The sequence below is a fragment of the Arachis ipaensis genome, chromosome B3, assembly GCF_059453495.1.
Source record: "Arachis ipaensis isolate K30076 ecotype BB chromosome B3, ASM5945349v1, whole genome shotgun sequence".
Lineage (NCBI taxonomy): Eukaryota > Viridiplantae > Streptophyta > Magnoliopsida > Fabales > Fabaceae > Arachis > Arachis ipaensis.
In genome coordinates this window covers 16,862,446-16,879,105 of record NC_142438.1, presented here as the reverse complement: position 1 = coordinate 16,879,105, position 16,660 = coordinate 16,862,446, and the positions used below count along the sequence as shown (strand labels likewise).

The 16,660-nt window shown below is 26.7% G+C and overlaps 1 protein-coding gene across 2 annotated transcripts; it reads left to right on the top strand.

Annotated features, from left to right (window-relative positions):
* The first annotated feature begins 1,919 nt into the window (after window positions 1-1,919).
* Window positions 1,920-16,298, top strand: LOC107632722 (cellulose synthase-like protein H1). Of its 2 annotated transcripts, none has more exons than XM_088509151.1 (9): window positions 1,920-2,241; window positions 4,575-4,899; window positions 6,505-6,633; window positions 8,357-8,473; window positions 8,603-8,815; window positions 10,013-10,121; window positions 13,976-14,151; window positions 14,235-14,588; window positions 15,510-16,298. In XM_088509151.1, the coding sequence occupies exons 1-9, from the start codon at window positions 1,982-1,984 to the stop codon at window positions 16,119-16,121; spliced, it is 2,295 nt and encodes a 764-aa protein (XP_088365277.1). In that variant the 5' UTR covers window positions 1,920-1,981; the 3' UTR covers window positions 16,122-16,298. The 2 variants fall into 2 exon arrangements, with proteins under 2 accessions (XP_088365277.1, XP_088365276.1); XM_088509150.1 differs by having other exon boundaries at window positions 13,961-14,151.
* Window positions 16,299-16,660: the final 362 nt, after the last annotated feature.

The following is a 16,660-nucleotide window of genomic DNA, read 5'->3' as shown; positions in this document are numbered from 1 at the left end:
TATAAGTTATAACTTACATACCTCTTACAATTAGTGAAAAATATATTGATCAAATTGTCTATTTTAAATTTAATAAAATATTATATAAATTAAACTTTCTTATTTAAATATATAATATATGTAAAACGTGTGAGATAATAATTTCAATAATTTTAATTTTTTATAATTTTAATCTTTTTACGATAAATAATTATTTAATTTATTTTTTAATTTTGTTCTTAATAAAAAATAATAAATTTACTTAGAAAAAATAATATGATTAAGAATAAATTAAAAAAATACTTGAATAGTTATTTACCAAAAAAATTTGATATTATTGAAAAATAAAACTAAAAATAAAGTTTAACTAAATTAAACATTAAAGAATTTCGATACATTAGAGATAAAAGGTACAATTTATACTTTATTGTGTATATATATATATATATATATCATTTTTTTCTTTTTTGTAAGTTTATGTACTAGTCATTCTACAAATATTTCATGATGACTAAAAATCTTTAAGTGTAAAATTATAAAAAAAAATTATTTAGAATAAAAGTAATGTGATTAAGTGTAATTTATTTATATGTGATTAAAAAATAATTGAATACTATGTATAGTAAAAAATTGATATTATTGAAAGATAAAATTAAATTTATTTTTATGTATTATTTTTGTCCCCAACATTTTCGTTCTATTTAAGTCCCAACGTTTTAAAATCGTCTCAATTTTATTCCGCCGTCAATTCTGTTAACGAATCCCTAATAGTAAGATAACATTGAGCCAATTTTAAAATATTAGAAATTTAAATAAAATAATTTAAATAGAACAACTTTAAAACTTACCCCAAACATTAAGGACAAAAACAATACTTTACAAAAGAATAAAGACATCTCTAAAGACATTTTAAAGTGGAATAGACTTCAAACAATCCAAAACTTAATCCCCATCAGAATTTTTAATAATGCATCCGAAACCAAATATATACTCCTATCAAACGATAAATTAGCATCACAATTGATTTTGTAGAAATTATCTTGAGAGCAGTTTTCCAATTGAGCCGCCAATTTAAGCCACACCTAGCAATTTGCTTACAATATGTCATATGTGGGTTAACTCCTTCTGAATAATGATGGAAAATTTTTAATTTTTTTAATTATTCTTTTAATATCTAAAATAAAAAAGATTTTGATTTTTTTCTCTTTTTAATGTTTTTAAAAAATAATACATAGTAATAATATAAAAATAATTAAAATGATAAATTAGAACTTTCAATAATTATTCAACTTCTTTTAAAAAAATAATGTATATGAAAATACAGCATATACTATAGTCAAAATTTAATTTTATTATAATTTGGAAGTCAAAATAACAACATATAGTAAATATATACTATATTTATTGATCTCTAGATGAGTAAATATATATAGATATGCCATATTGCTTTAATTTATTTTCTTGATAAGAAAAATACTTATTTTCTTACATGTTTTAAAAATTTATTAAAAATTTTAATGTATATTAGAAATAATCACCATTATAATCGCTTAATTTTTTGTATATTTAAAATTTATATTTTTCTCGTAATATTTTACTTTTTATTTTGCAGAATAGATTCATTTATGAAAATTTAATATTTCTGAATATAATCTAAATTCAAATAAAATATAATAAATTAATAATAAATCTAAATATAAAAAAAGTTATAATTAAAAAATTATAAAACCAATATATATAATTATGAATATTCTTAAAATACAAATTAAATATATTTTTAAATTATAAAGATTTCTCCAAACTTCTATTCTTAAACTTTTAAAAGGAACAATGAATTTTATTAATTAAAAGTTATGTTTTGTACTATATTATTTGTTTGATAAGCTAATGTCTAGAGGCGTATACCACTCATTTTTTTTTCTATAAAATAAGGCATATATTATATAGCACTCTATCAATAGAAACATAAGTTTTTCTCTCATCACCTTATTAGGTTGAATCAATGGCAAACCAAACCTCTCTTCCCTTCTATGAAAAACATAGGTTCAAATACAATTTCAAGAGAGTAATGGATGTCTTGATCTTAATCCTGCTGCTACTTCTACTTGGTTACCGAGTCATCTCTTTGGTCAACAACTACAGTTTCCATTGGCTTGGTGCTTTGATATGCGAATCATGGTTCACCTTAGTTTGGATTTTCACCATCACCACACAGTGGAATCCTGCTACTATTAAAACCTATCCAGAACGTCTCTTGCAAAGGTTTTACTTCTATATATCTCGTTTTACTTTTTATTAATAATTTTGAATATTAAAAACCCAAGATTTGTATACACAAAGATGGTATATATAATATGATATACTACAAATTAAAATTGTTTTTATCCTAAGACGATAGATGAGACAAAAAAATCTATCTGCATATTAAAATTAATTATTATATATTTATATATAAATATTTATAATTTAATTTATTATTGTGTATATTTTATATTTTAATATATATTTTATATTGATAATTAATTTTATTAGCTAATTTTACTGGACATCTAATATAATAATAAATAAAAATTATTAAAAAATTTAATATATTTAATTAAATTATTATTTAAGAATTTTCGTTTATTATCTTTATACGAAAATAATAACTCTATGTGAGTAGTTACCGTATAACATTACTCTATTACTATCACTCGTTTATTAATAAATAAAGTTATGTTGCACTATATTGTATTGTTGGTTGCTTGCATGCTTGTTGATAGTGCATGTGTATGTGTTTGGTTTTTACTCTTTCTTCTTTCCATTAATAAAATAAAATTATTATATATGTTTCATATGTTGATTTGAACCGAACATAATAAATAAATAAATAAATAGATTAGTGAACTCGATCAGATACGTACACTTCATCTATGGAATTAGATGAACCGAGCCATCTTTTTCCCTCGGTTCCATCTAGGGGTGGCAAAGCAGGTCGGGCCGCCCCGCCTCGTCCCGTCCCGTCTAGGCCCGCCTCATAAATGGGGCGGATCGACCCGCCCCACCAACTAAAATGGATTTAAAATGTTAGTCCGCCCTGCTTTATGGTAGATTGGTGAGTTGGCGGGCTAGTCCACTTGACTTTTTTTTTTTTTAAATAAAATTCATTAAAATTAACTAAAAAATAATAATTAAAAAATCAAATACAATAAAAAATAGTCAAATTATAATATAATTTTTTTACTATTTTTTAATTTTTAATTTTAATAAAATTGTTCAAAATAATATTTGTTAATAGAATCATCTTTATTTTAAAAATTAAGTCACATAATTTGAGCTTATATTCGAAATTGTAAAATAAAATAAATAAAAATAACTATAAAAAGAAAAAAAACTAAAAATAAAAAAAATTCAAAAATTCTATAATTATTAATTTTATAATAATAATCACTCTTTTATTTAATAAAAAATAAAAATCTTCGGTTCGGCGGATCAGCCCATCCCGTCTCGTCAAAACTCACCAATTTGGCGGTGCGGGTTTGACGGGTTTTTTTAATTTGGCATGCTTCAAATCCTAGCCCGATCCGTGGGTTTAGCGGATCGACTCGATGGGTTCGACCCGTTTTGCCACCCCTAATACTTCCATCTAGCTGTCCAAGAGCTTCTACCATTTTATAGATTTATTATAATATAGAAGAAATGTTTAGTATTTAAAGAATTTTAAATCCGACGTTGGATCTTAATAAATTTTTATTGATTATAAATCTTCTAAAAAATTATTTTTATCGAATAAATTATTTTTTTATTTTAAATAAAGACTAATTTCAGTAGTTTTTTTTAGATTTAATTATTTTATAACAAAAATTTAATTAAAACTGACAAAAGGATCAATTTATCCGATAAAAAAATTTTTAAAAACTTAGTGAATAAAGTTTTAGAGTAAAGTATTAAATTGGTCTAGTCACCAAAAAAAAAGTATTAAATTGGTCTCTTACGTTGGGCGTAATTCTGGTCCTTAAAGTTTATTAAATCAAAAAAAGTTTCATTTAGCTTATCAACATAGTCCCACCGTGAGGTCAAAGTTAAATAATTAACGAAATGTCTTACATGACAGCGAACAAAGTCGATAATCTGAAGAATAAATACAAGCTCCAGAGACATAAATATATTATCGACCTTATTCTTGTACTACTGTTATATAGGACATTTCGTTAATTATTTAACTTTGACTTTACAGTAGGACTATATTATTGAAATTAAATAAAAAAATTTTAAATTCAAATAGAACACTTTAAACCTTAAAAACCAAAACAAAATTACGCTCAAACGTAAAAAACTAATTTAGTATTTTACACAAAATTTTATTAAAAATCAAAATGCTTAATTTAAAATTTATCGATAATATATATGTCTTCCTAACATATATTTTAAAGGAATTTTTTAATGCAGTGAAAAAATGATTTTTATCTCTTAATTAATATTTCTTAGGATATTCTTTAATTAAATTCTATTATTATTACTAATGAATTAAATTATTTAGACACTAATTACCCAATAAATTACCATTTTATTTATTAAATATAAAATTAAGTTAATTAAAATGATGAATATTGTAGGTTGCAAGAGCTTCCGGCGGTTGATTTATTTGTGACAACAGCAGATCCTGTGCTAGAACCGCCGATAATGACAGTGAACACAGTTTTGTCATTGTTGGCAATGGAATACCCAAGTGACAAGCTAGCATGTTATGTTTCAGATGATGCGTGTTCCCCTCTCACCTTCTACGCTCTTCAAGAAGCTTCTAAATTTGCCAAGCATTGGGTTCCTTTCTGTAAGAAATTCAATGTCCAAGTTAGAGCTCCATTTAAATACTTCTCTCATGTGCCTTATGATCATCACTTATCAACGCAACAATTCAAACAAGAATGCCTAAGGATGAAGGTATATATATATATATATTATGCTCACACCAAATATAGTTACTCATTTTTTTATTGTAAAATTACTTTTTTTTTTCCTTTTTTTTTTCAGAAATTTTAATTAGAATTAATAACTTAGTGTTAAAAATTTATTATTTAAGATTTAAAATTTAAAATTAAAAAAAGATAATTTTAGAATATTGAAAAAAATTGAATTTTTTAATTAAAACTCTAATTCAGTGTAAATAATTTTCATCCCATGCATGAATTAAATTTTGGAATATATATAATACTTCTATATATAAAAATAAAATTATAAACTATTAAAAATAAGAAAAAAATATTATTTATCTATCAAATAATAAAAAACTGGCTTTTAGTTATTCAATATTAATTTTTCTTTTTTAATTATAGAAATTTTTATTTTTTAGAGAATTAAAATTTAAAATTTAAGATAAATAGAATAATTTAAAAAATTAACTGATATTATCTGCAATTAATTAAATTTTAATTAATATTCCTTATTTTAATTTTTGGTCAATTCTATGGTACTTATGAGTTGGTGTCTAAATTTTGTCTAACTTATTTTTTGTAATAAATTTTGATTTTTTAAAATTATTTATTTTTATATCTTTTAAATTAAATATTAATTTTTAACTTTTTTAATAAGTAAATACCACTTTTTAGATATCATAACATTCATCTTAATTTTTATACATAATTATTATAAGTAAAATTATTAATTTTTAGGGTAAAACACCTAAATAAATCAAGGAGCCACCAATACTCAATAGTTCCAAAATGAAAAACGTTATGTAGATGTCTCCATGCATATATCTATGTATATCGAATTGATTTATTTCAAATTACACATTCTGGTACTAAAGTAAATCAGTTTGAGTCGAATTAGTAGGGTTATTGGTAAATCGAAGTTATTTTATTCGAATTACCAAGGATTGATATTCAAAATATAGCCTATGAATAGTAAATCGAATCAACTAAATTTACTACTCACATGTTATATTTCGAATCAACTAGGGTTGTTCAATAGTAAATCGAATCTAATTGATTCGATTCACTACTCATAGGCTATATTTCAAATATCAATCATTGGTAATTCGAATCAAATAACTTAGATTTATTAATAACCCTACTAATTCGATTCAAACTGATTCGATTTAGTACCAAAATATATAATTCGATTTATATAAATATATGCATGGAGATATTTACGTAACGTTTTTTATTTTAAGACTATTGGATAATATTTGTGGCTCCTTAATTTATTTAAGTATTTTATCCTTTTTATCTAATGTATATATAATTTTAATTTTAAATTATAAATATTTTGTGTGTTTTTTAAATTATAAATATATTAATATTTAATAAAATTTATTTTAGTATATTTTTACTCTCATGATAAACAATTTTGGGTATGTCGGTGGTGACCACATATAAGGACAAAAGTAGGAAAGAAGATTAGGCGTATGTACATGTGTTGTAGTCTTGTAGACCATGGTAACACATGCGATTTATGCTTATATGTGCAGAGGGTCAGATTTATCTGACCATTCTGAGCGCAGACAAATAATGTTGGTGTATGTATGTGTTGTGTGTTTGTCATCAGGACATGTATGATAATCTTAGCCGCAGAATAGAAGAAGCTTGCCGAACATCAATTCCATCCTGCCCACTTGACGGAGATTTTGCAGTTTTCTTAAACACCCAAAGGGATAATCATCCCACCATAATCAAGGTGCGAGTATATCCTCAATTATCCACCAAAATAGAAAGTTTTATACACTATGTAATATCGATTAATTTTGATGTATCCACGATATAAAACATTTTGTACAACGTTTATTCTATGTTTGGTTGAAGAAAAAATAGTAGAAAAAAATTAAATAAAAAATAATTTTTTTTATTTGGTTATCAAGAAAAAAAAAATTTATGTGAATCTTACTAAACAAATATTTTTCATCACAAATAAAAAAATAAGAAAAAATGCTATATATTTTGTACTACCTTTAGTTATATTATTATTAATAATTATTAATACAAATTTAGTTTTAATATATTATTATAATAAAGATTCATATTTAAATATTATATGTATTAGATAAGTAATTTAAATTAAATATATAAAATTATAATATTTTATAATATTTATAAAATGTAATCAAACATGAATAAATAAAAATATTTATATTTTATTTTATGATAAAGATATTAATATAATTTTATACTATTATATTTTTTTTATTCAAACAAAAAAAAATCTTTCTATTTTCTTTTCATCTATTTTCTATTCATTCAAAAAACATTTAAATAACTCCATTTTTTTATTTTTTTTATTTTTTTTTATTTTTTTTCTACATCCAAATAAAGTGTTAATTATATTATTTATTTAGATGATTATATATGTCTGTTAATATTAAATACAATTATTTTTATTATAATATGATATTATTTGATTGAGAATGTGAAAACAAAAAAAAAAAAACAAAATTCTTCTTTTAGTTTAGAGCTAATAAAAATGGCTAGATGTTACAAATGATACCAGTGAGCATTAATGAAATTTTAAGAAAATTAAAAAATATTATAGAACTTAAACTTGGTCTAGAATCAAGTATGATAATGCAAATGATTCTTATCAAATTAGGAGATTCATGAAACTACTTGTAAGTTGTCCAACTTGCATAATTAAAGTTCTAGTTAAAATTTGTAACTTGAAGATAAATTAGTTTAGTTACAATCTTTGACTTAGTCAAAGAATGAGTTGTTACATAAGTTAATATTTTTCAACTTGTCTTACAACTTGATAAAGATGAATGTGAAAGAAAACTCTATTACACACTTATGTAATTTGTGCACAATTTGATCAATTTGTAAACCAAATACACCTCCACAAAATACTATATATAGAAGGTTAAGGTATTTACTAATGTATGTCATATTTTTGTGTAGAATTAGTGAGTGAAACTTAGAGAAAAAAATAGTAAAGTCTCATATATATCTATATTTCATAATACCTAAGAGAATTATAGACCTCTTTATGTTTTGTGAGAAATTATAATTTTATCACTTTATCATATTATTTTTACTATTATTTATATTTTTGTTCAGTTTCATCTATTTTTGTCCATAAATTATAGTTATGTTATTTTATTCCTATTAACTTTGATACCTAACAGAAAATATATATAAAATTATTTAATATAAAATTAAATTTATATAGAAAAAGTATGAGGAGCCAATTTGTAAACAAGAAATCATATTAGTTCAACTCAACTTGAGACAACATAGCTCTTCAATAGTTATATTTTAGATCATTATAAGAATTTGATTATCAGGGATTAATTTGCACTTGTCTTTTAGAAAAACAAGGGTAAATATAAAATGGTAGTATTAATCTATTTTTCTTGTAATGTGTTAAAATAATAAAATTAACATTGTTAGTTACAATATGAATTTACAAGATCATATGGGAGAATAAGGAAAAGCATTCAGAAGGGTTGCCACATTTGATCTACATATCAAGAGAGAAAAAGCCAAAGCATCCACATCATTACAAAGCTGGTGCCATGAATGCTTTGGTAATTAGCATTGTTTCATTTCATTTCCATCTTCAGCTCTGGAACTTAGTTAATTATTTTAATTAAGAGATACAGTATATTAAAGTGCTTCTTAATTATTTTATTAGTTTTCTTTTTTTAATTTTTCAGACAAAAGTGTCCGGTTTGATGACAAATGCTCCGTTTATTTTGAACGTGGACTGTGACATGTTTGTAAACAATCCAAAGATTGCATTACATGCTATGTGTGTGTTGCTTGATGCTAAGGGACAAAAAGAAGTTGCATTTGTTCAGTGTCCCCAACAATTTTATGGTAAATTGAAGGATGATCCTCTTGGAAATCAAATGGTGGTTCTCTTTAAGGTGAGTGTAATAACTAATATAATATAATTAAGTACTTTTATATCTGCAGACAATTTTTTATCTTGTCATATTTGTTACCCAAAATGATAAATAATCTTAGAACAAAAAGTACTAAACTTTCTTTCCAGTGTGAAAATTTACAGAGCCATTTATTTGTTGAGTTTGATCAGGAAATTAATTTTTTCAGTTAATATCAATTAATTTTTTAAATTATTTTTTATCTTAAATTTTAAATTCTAAATTTTAAATTCTATATTTTAAAATTTAAATCTTTTAAAAAAATTAGAGTTAAATAAAGTAATTTTACGATAATAAAAAAATTGACTAATTAAATTTGGCTCCTTATATATACTTAATTTTATTTGTTTGTACTATTAATATTTAGAGAGCTACTTAAATAAAGACGCCAAAAGATCTTTTTTTAAAGATGTTTTTTAACAATTAAAATTTAATATATGTAATTGATTAGATCGTATTATTTCTGTCATAATTAGATCGGACAAACCGATTTAACCAAAAAATTGATAAACCAAATTTTAAATTGGTCTAAATTAATATTTTTTAATAAAAAATTATTATAATACCTCTATTATAGAAAATGGTTAAAATACTCTTATTTTTTATGTGTGTGTATAATAAGAGTATTTTGTTATTTTTTATAATAAGAATATTATAATAATTTTTTATAAAAAATATTAATTTAGATCGATTTAAATAATATAGTTTAATCAGTTATATGTATTGAATTTTAATTACTAAAAAACGTATTAAAAAAATGTTTTAAATGTCTTTATCTAAATAGCTTCTTAATACTTATTCTTATTTGTTTGTTTCTATTATCTTTTTCATTCTCACTGTTTTTGTTTTAGAATTTTGTAGGAAAAAAAAAAGAAAAAGATACCATTTTTTTTAATGTTTAACTGCTAAACCTAAAATTTTATTTCTTTATTTTTCTTACAAAGAAGAGATTGAAATTATAACTTAAAAAGTAGAAAAAAAAAAACAAAAAACAAAAAAACACCGCACCTAATTAAATGTCAAATCTCGGGACCATACATCAGAATCTATAAACCAAGGCTTTGTGATAATCTTGTTCAATTTGTCACTAGCATGCTTATAATTATAGTTAAGCATTGTAAATTATAATCATTAATTGTTTTAAATTTTTCCCTTCCATCATGCATTTAAATGGTGCAGTACCTGGTAAATGGATTAGCAGGACTTCAAGGACCTTTTTATGGAGGAACAAACTGCTTCCATAGAAGAAAAGTTATCTATGGTCTTTCGCCAGATGAAGCAGAAAAAGGTACTCACTTATCATTAATTATCAGAAAAAGTTATTTAATTTATGGAATTATGGTGTTCCAAAAAGGACCTTTTGTCGCTTTCTATTGATGTTGGTATGGACTTGCTCAAAGAGCAAAATCATTGGCTTAGAATTTCTTTTTGGTAAGAGAAATAACTCCGTTGTAAGTATAGTTTTAAATCGACAGATAACGCTCAATCAAAGTTTAATTTTTGGTTGTCACAAGTTCAATCCAATAAAAGTAACCGAGAGTATTAGTCTCGGGTCATTCTCCCTAAGAATCACAATCGAGTGCTCAATTATTGGTTGTGAGTTTCACGGGTTGGGTTAATAAAAGGGGAAGAAATTAAAAAGGCAAGAAATGTAAATCAAACAACTAAAGATAACAATTACTAAAAAGAGGCATTCATGGCAAAGATTAAGAATCAAGACTTTCTATCCTACTCATTAATTATCATACAATAATTAACGAGAACTAATCCTATTTCGTCATCTCCAACATCGAAGGAAGGTATAATGTTATCTTCACATTGAGAGAAAGTCAAATAGGACTAGTTAATCACAATCCATAAGTAATGTTAATGGATACAAGACTAAGACCAACTAATTACTCTAGATCACCAATTTAAATTGGGTATTAATGACTCAAGATTGCCCAATTTCTCTTTCCAAGCCAAGAATGCACAAAATCTACTCTAAAGTCCAACCAAACATTTTGTCATACACTTGGATTGCATGAAATAAAAGCATGGTAAAATAACAAGAAATATAAAATCTACAACTACCAATACAAGAAAATAACAATAACAATTCAATTAAACATCAATGACATGAAAACATAAAATTGCATTAAAGAAAATCCAAATCCAACAATAGTGCATGAATATGAAAAGCCCATAAAAAGGAAATTAACAAGTAAAATTAAGAGAACAAGGATGTAGGAATAAGAAATTGTAAAGAAAACAAGATGAAAACAAGAATTAAACCCTAGATCTAAGAGGAATTAACCTAATTCTACCCTAATTCTAGAGAGAAGAGGGAGCTTCTCTCTCTAAAAAACTACCTAAAACATGGTCCTAAACTAATCTAATTGCTCCCCCTTGTTTCCTCTTAAATTTTGCATCAAATAGCTTCAGAAATGAGTTGGATTTGGATCTGAATGGCTCATAAATCGCCCCCAGCGTATTCACTTTAACGAGGTCACGTGACCAACGTCACGCGTGTGCGTGATCGACGCGTGCGCATCGCCTTGCAAATTCCCTCCTCACGCGTACGCATGGCCTTGAATCCTCCAAATACTCGTTTCTTCATGAATTTTTCATTTTGCATGCTTTTCTCTTCACTTCTTCCATTCAATTCTTGCCTTATAAGCCTGAAATCATTCAACGAACATAACAAGGCATCGAGTGGAATCAAAGTGAATTAAATTTAACAAATTAAAGGCTCAAAAAACATGTTTTTACTCTTAAGCACAAATTAGAGAGAATTAAAAAAATATGCTATTTCATTGAATAAATATAAAATAAATCACAAAATTAGAGTTTATTACTTGTTCCTAGGTCAACATTGAAGCATTAAGATGTTTGGTGTCCAGCTACCAAATTCAATTATTATCTTCTAGAATTGATTTTGGAATAATAAGTAAAAAATTGTTTAGAATATTAAATTTAGCCATTGAGACTGTACATATTTTGGTCGAAATTCTTCTAAACAGTAGTTGGTAAAATAATAAAATAAAATATAATTATTTTTAAATGCCAAAGGCGGTTGCGGACAAGCTGGTTGCACTGCAAAGGAGATTTATGTGGGGTAAGGGGGATGGGAAGGATGGTATCCCATTAGTTAGGTGGGAGTTGGTCCAGGCTCCGAAGAAGGTTGGGGGATTGAGGGTTGGGGATGCAGTGCTGCGAAACACAGCACTATTGTTTAAGTGGTGGTGGCGGTTTTCAAAGGAGGATTGCCCCTTATGGAAGAAAATTGTTTGCTCCTGTAACAATTTGAGCCCTGATGTCATGTTGGTAAATCAGAAGATACCAGAGAAAGGCGGGCCTTGGAAGGACATATGCCAGCTAAACATAGAGGAGCAGCGAGGGATAAATTGGTTACTGGCCTGGCCATGGAAGTAGGGAATGGAAGGAGTACCCTGTTTTGGGAGGATAACTGGGTGCAAGGCGGGCCACTGAAAGTGGCGTTTCCAAGACTATTCCAACCAGCAAGGAGTGGTGGTAGGGGATTGTGGGTTTTGGGATGGATTGGAGTGGATATGGAACTTCCAATGGAGAAGAGAGCTTTTCCAATGGGAGCTGGAACTTGTCCACCAGCTGCACGAGAGGTTACGGCCAGTAAAGCTGTCACAGGGTATGGAGGATAATGTGGTCTGGAAGTTTGATAGTAAGGGTGTGTTTTCTACTAAGTCTCTTATGCGGGTCCTTCAATCGGAGAATCTGCCAGCAGCGATCACAAGCTATAGTTTCACAAGTTCATTGTGGAAAAGAGTGGTGCCTCCGAGGATTGAGGTTTTTGGCTGGTTTGTACTTGTTGGTAGAGTTAATACCAAAGACAGGTTGAGTAGGCTAGGCGTTATTCATCACAGTGATAATATTTGTGTGCTCTGTAACAAGGAGATAGAAACTGTCCAGCATCTATTTCTTTGGTGTGATTTAGCATGGCAAGTGTGGTGCTGTTGGTTGCGGTCAGTTGGTAGAAAGTGGGCTATGCCGGGTTCCATCAGAGGTCTGTTCGAGAGTTGGACTGGTTTGCACACGAGTAAACAAGAGCAGAAGCGGTGGTTGACTGGGTTCTTTGCAGTGATTTGGAACATCTGGTTGGAACGTAATGGTAGGATTTTCAACAATCAGATAGCAGGTGTTGACCTCATACAACAGAAAATGCTTCTGAGCTACAAAGAATGGACGGACAGTAATCCCGGAGAGTGTTGATAGTAGTGTTGGGGATAACAGACTCTATGGTCTTTTTTCTTTGTTCTTTTTCCTTGTTTCTCTATTTGTAGCACATTGACTTATTGCTCCGCTGGTTTGTGTTGAGCTTTCGGTATTTCAAAAAAAAAAATGATAAAACTTATATATGATAGAAAAAATATATATTTAATGATAATTAATTTTATATTTTATTCTTTTTAATTTTTTTTATTTTAGAATTTTATTTTTACATATTTTATATACGTTTGAGATTTTTTATTTTTAATATTTTTTATTTATTTAATTTTATTTCTAATATTTTTAATTTGTGTTCAAATTATTTTTTAATATTTTTTATTTTGTCCTTAATATTTTATATGGAGTTAACATCTAAGAATAATTTTAATATAAAAAATATTAAAACAAATATTAAACATTAAAAATATTTTTTAAAAAAATTACAAATACCACAAAATAAAAAATATTTTACTCTAAGAAAAATTTAGAAACTTGTTATATTAATAATTTATATAGAAAATTAAATTGTGGACCATACTAAATACTGTAATAAAGCAGTTGCGGCTATTACCGCAATAGCATGTATTGTAATTGCAATAAATTAGGACAAATTGCATATTTAAATAAAATAAAATTCTATCAATTTGTAAAATAGAAAAGAAATTCATTGTTTAAGATTTTTCCTTTCAAATCAACTATTTTCGAGCACTAATAAACGCAAATGTATGTATCATCAACGTGTAAATGATGAATAAAAAATTACGGTCCCAATTAACCTGATTTGCTCATTTAATCCATTGGTTAAAAGTTTGGAATTAATTACCAACAAAATTGTTACTATCATGACTGGGATTATTGTTTTTTAAACACCTTAATTAGCTTGTAATAACTTATAATTTTCAGGAAACATGTCATCAGAGAAGGAGCTAAAACAAGAATTTGGTGGTTCAAAAGAGCTTGTGAAATCAGCTGGTGATGTTTTGGAAGGAAGAACATATTCCCCTAATAATGATATCAATATTTCCAAATCACTTGAGTCAGCAAATCAAGTTGCTAGCTGTGGATATGAATATGCCACTGGCTGGGGAGATCAGGTTAGTAGTTTTCAACATAATCATATATTTACATTCTGCAAATCAATTCCATAAAAATTGATGGTTTTATTGTGGAATTTCAGATTGGTTGGAAATATGGATCAATAACAGAGGATGTTCTAACTGGACTTTCAATCCATAAAAAGGGTTGGAGATCTGAATTCTGCACACCAGACCCGATTGCTTTCACAGGCTGTGCACCAATTGGGCTTCCAGCATCAATGGGCCAACAGAAAAGATGGGCCACTGGAATGCTTGAGATCTTCCTTAGTAAGAAGTATTGTCCACTTGTTTGCACCATTTTTGGCAAATTACATTTTAGGCAATTCTTGGCTTATATGTGGATTATGAATTGGGGCTTCCAACCACTTTTTGAAGTCTCTTATGTTTCTCTCCTTACCTATTGCGTTATCACCAACTCCAATTTCATGCCTCAGGTATGCATTAATTTCTTGTTTCTCTTTGGGCCTAGGTCCCTCTAGTTTACCAAAAATATTAACAAGCTATATTTCTGACCCAAAAAATAATAAAAAACAAGCCACATTCATTCATTTTATGATTTCTTAATGTCTTATTACTCTTGGAGTGAATACCCCATTCGACTCCTGACAATTACTTCGAAAGGACAACGAGGTCACCAAGAAAAAAAAAACACCAAATCTAGTGTCTGATATTTTTTTTTTGAGACTGATTAATCCCTGTGCCAAAAAAAAAACCAACATTGACTTTTTTGGACATAGAGACTAATTAGTCCCATAAAAATAAAGCTCAGGAACCGGATTGCATTTTTTTTTGTTAAGAGTCTCGTTGTCTTTCGAGATAATTATCAGGGTCATTTTGGATTTTTTTCCTTACTTCTTATATGTCTTTTTTTTACCATTTAGTTATTCTATATTAAGTGAAGACTTTTATAACTTTAAATAAGAATTATTTACACCAAAATTTTCATTTTAGATGATAATTTTTACTTTACATTTCAATAATAAATAATTATTTCCAATTTTAGAACTTATAAAATGGAAAATTTTTTCATTCTTAATTTCTATTGATGTAATAGTAAAATTATTTTACTTAACCTTACATTTTAAAATGAAATTCTCATTTTAGAATATCCAAATTCTATAATAAATTCATAACAACACTAGTATTCAATTATAAAAAACATTACTATATTTTTCTCTAGACACCTTAGCAATCAATCAATATGCTAACAAATTAGTTCATAAAATCTTAACAAACTTGAAGTTTAATTCAAAAAAAAAAAAAAGTTTCATTTTCTAACAAATTAGTCTCTAGAAAACACTAATGCATTATTATTGTTGCATAAATGAAATTTTTATGTGTTGTTTTTTATCCAGGGACCAGCCCTATCAATTCCTATTACTCTTGTTGTAATTTATATGCTATATACAATACTAGAGTACTTGGCAACAAAGCTATCAATCCAAGAGTGGTGGAACAATCAAAGAATGTCAAGAATATACATCATGAATGCTAGGTTCAGTGGATTTCTTGCCCTGATTCTTAAGCTTCTAAGAATATCCAACACTGTCTTTGACATTACAAGGAAAGATCAAAATTTCTCTAGTCATGATGGCCAAGATTGCTTAGATAATAACAATAATGATGATGGTGGTACCTTCACATTTGATGAATCCTCAGTTTTTGTTCCAGGAACTACTATTTTGCTAATGCAATTGGCAGCAATGGTCATCAAAATTATTGGATTAGTGGGATCAAGGAGTGGGAATAATAATAATAATAATAATAATAATAATAATAATAATAATAATGGGTATGGATCAATATGTGACATGTTATGTAGTGTGTATTTGATTCTTTGCTATTGGCCATTTTTGAGAGGGATATTTAGAAGGGGCAAATATGGAATTCCATTTTCCACAATTTTCAAGTCAGCAACACTGGCGTTTCTTTTTGTGAGTCTATGCACACAGACCATTAGTGGTTAATTTTATGGTCTGGAATGGTTATTCATCATACATATAAATATTGGGATTTTTTTTTTTTTTTTTTAAGTTTACAAATCAATGATGTATCATTGTTATCTATTGATTATTTGTCTTCTTTTACAAGATTGTTTATTACATGTAATGAAATAGTGGTTTGAATCTCAGTTAAGAGAACTATCCTTGTTATAATACACTACTTGCAAATTAGTGTTTAGCTTTCTAATTTTTAAACAAGAGTTAGGGAGCCAATGAAATATTTGTACAATGTGTAAAATGAACATCACCCATAATATTCAGAATAACCATTCGGATATTAGGGATAATAAACATCTCATATTATAAAACCACGCATCCCAAAAGCTTAAACTAATTTTGGAGTTCACTAATGATCGAACTCTTGACCTCTTAACTTTTCAGATCTAAAACTCTAATATCATGTTATAATACCACTCATCCCAGAAGCTTACGCTAATAGAAAAAAATAACACTAATGGTTATATCTCTAATACTCTCTAAACCTCCATTATTATACAAATATT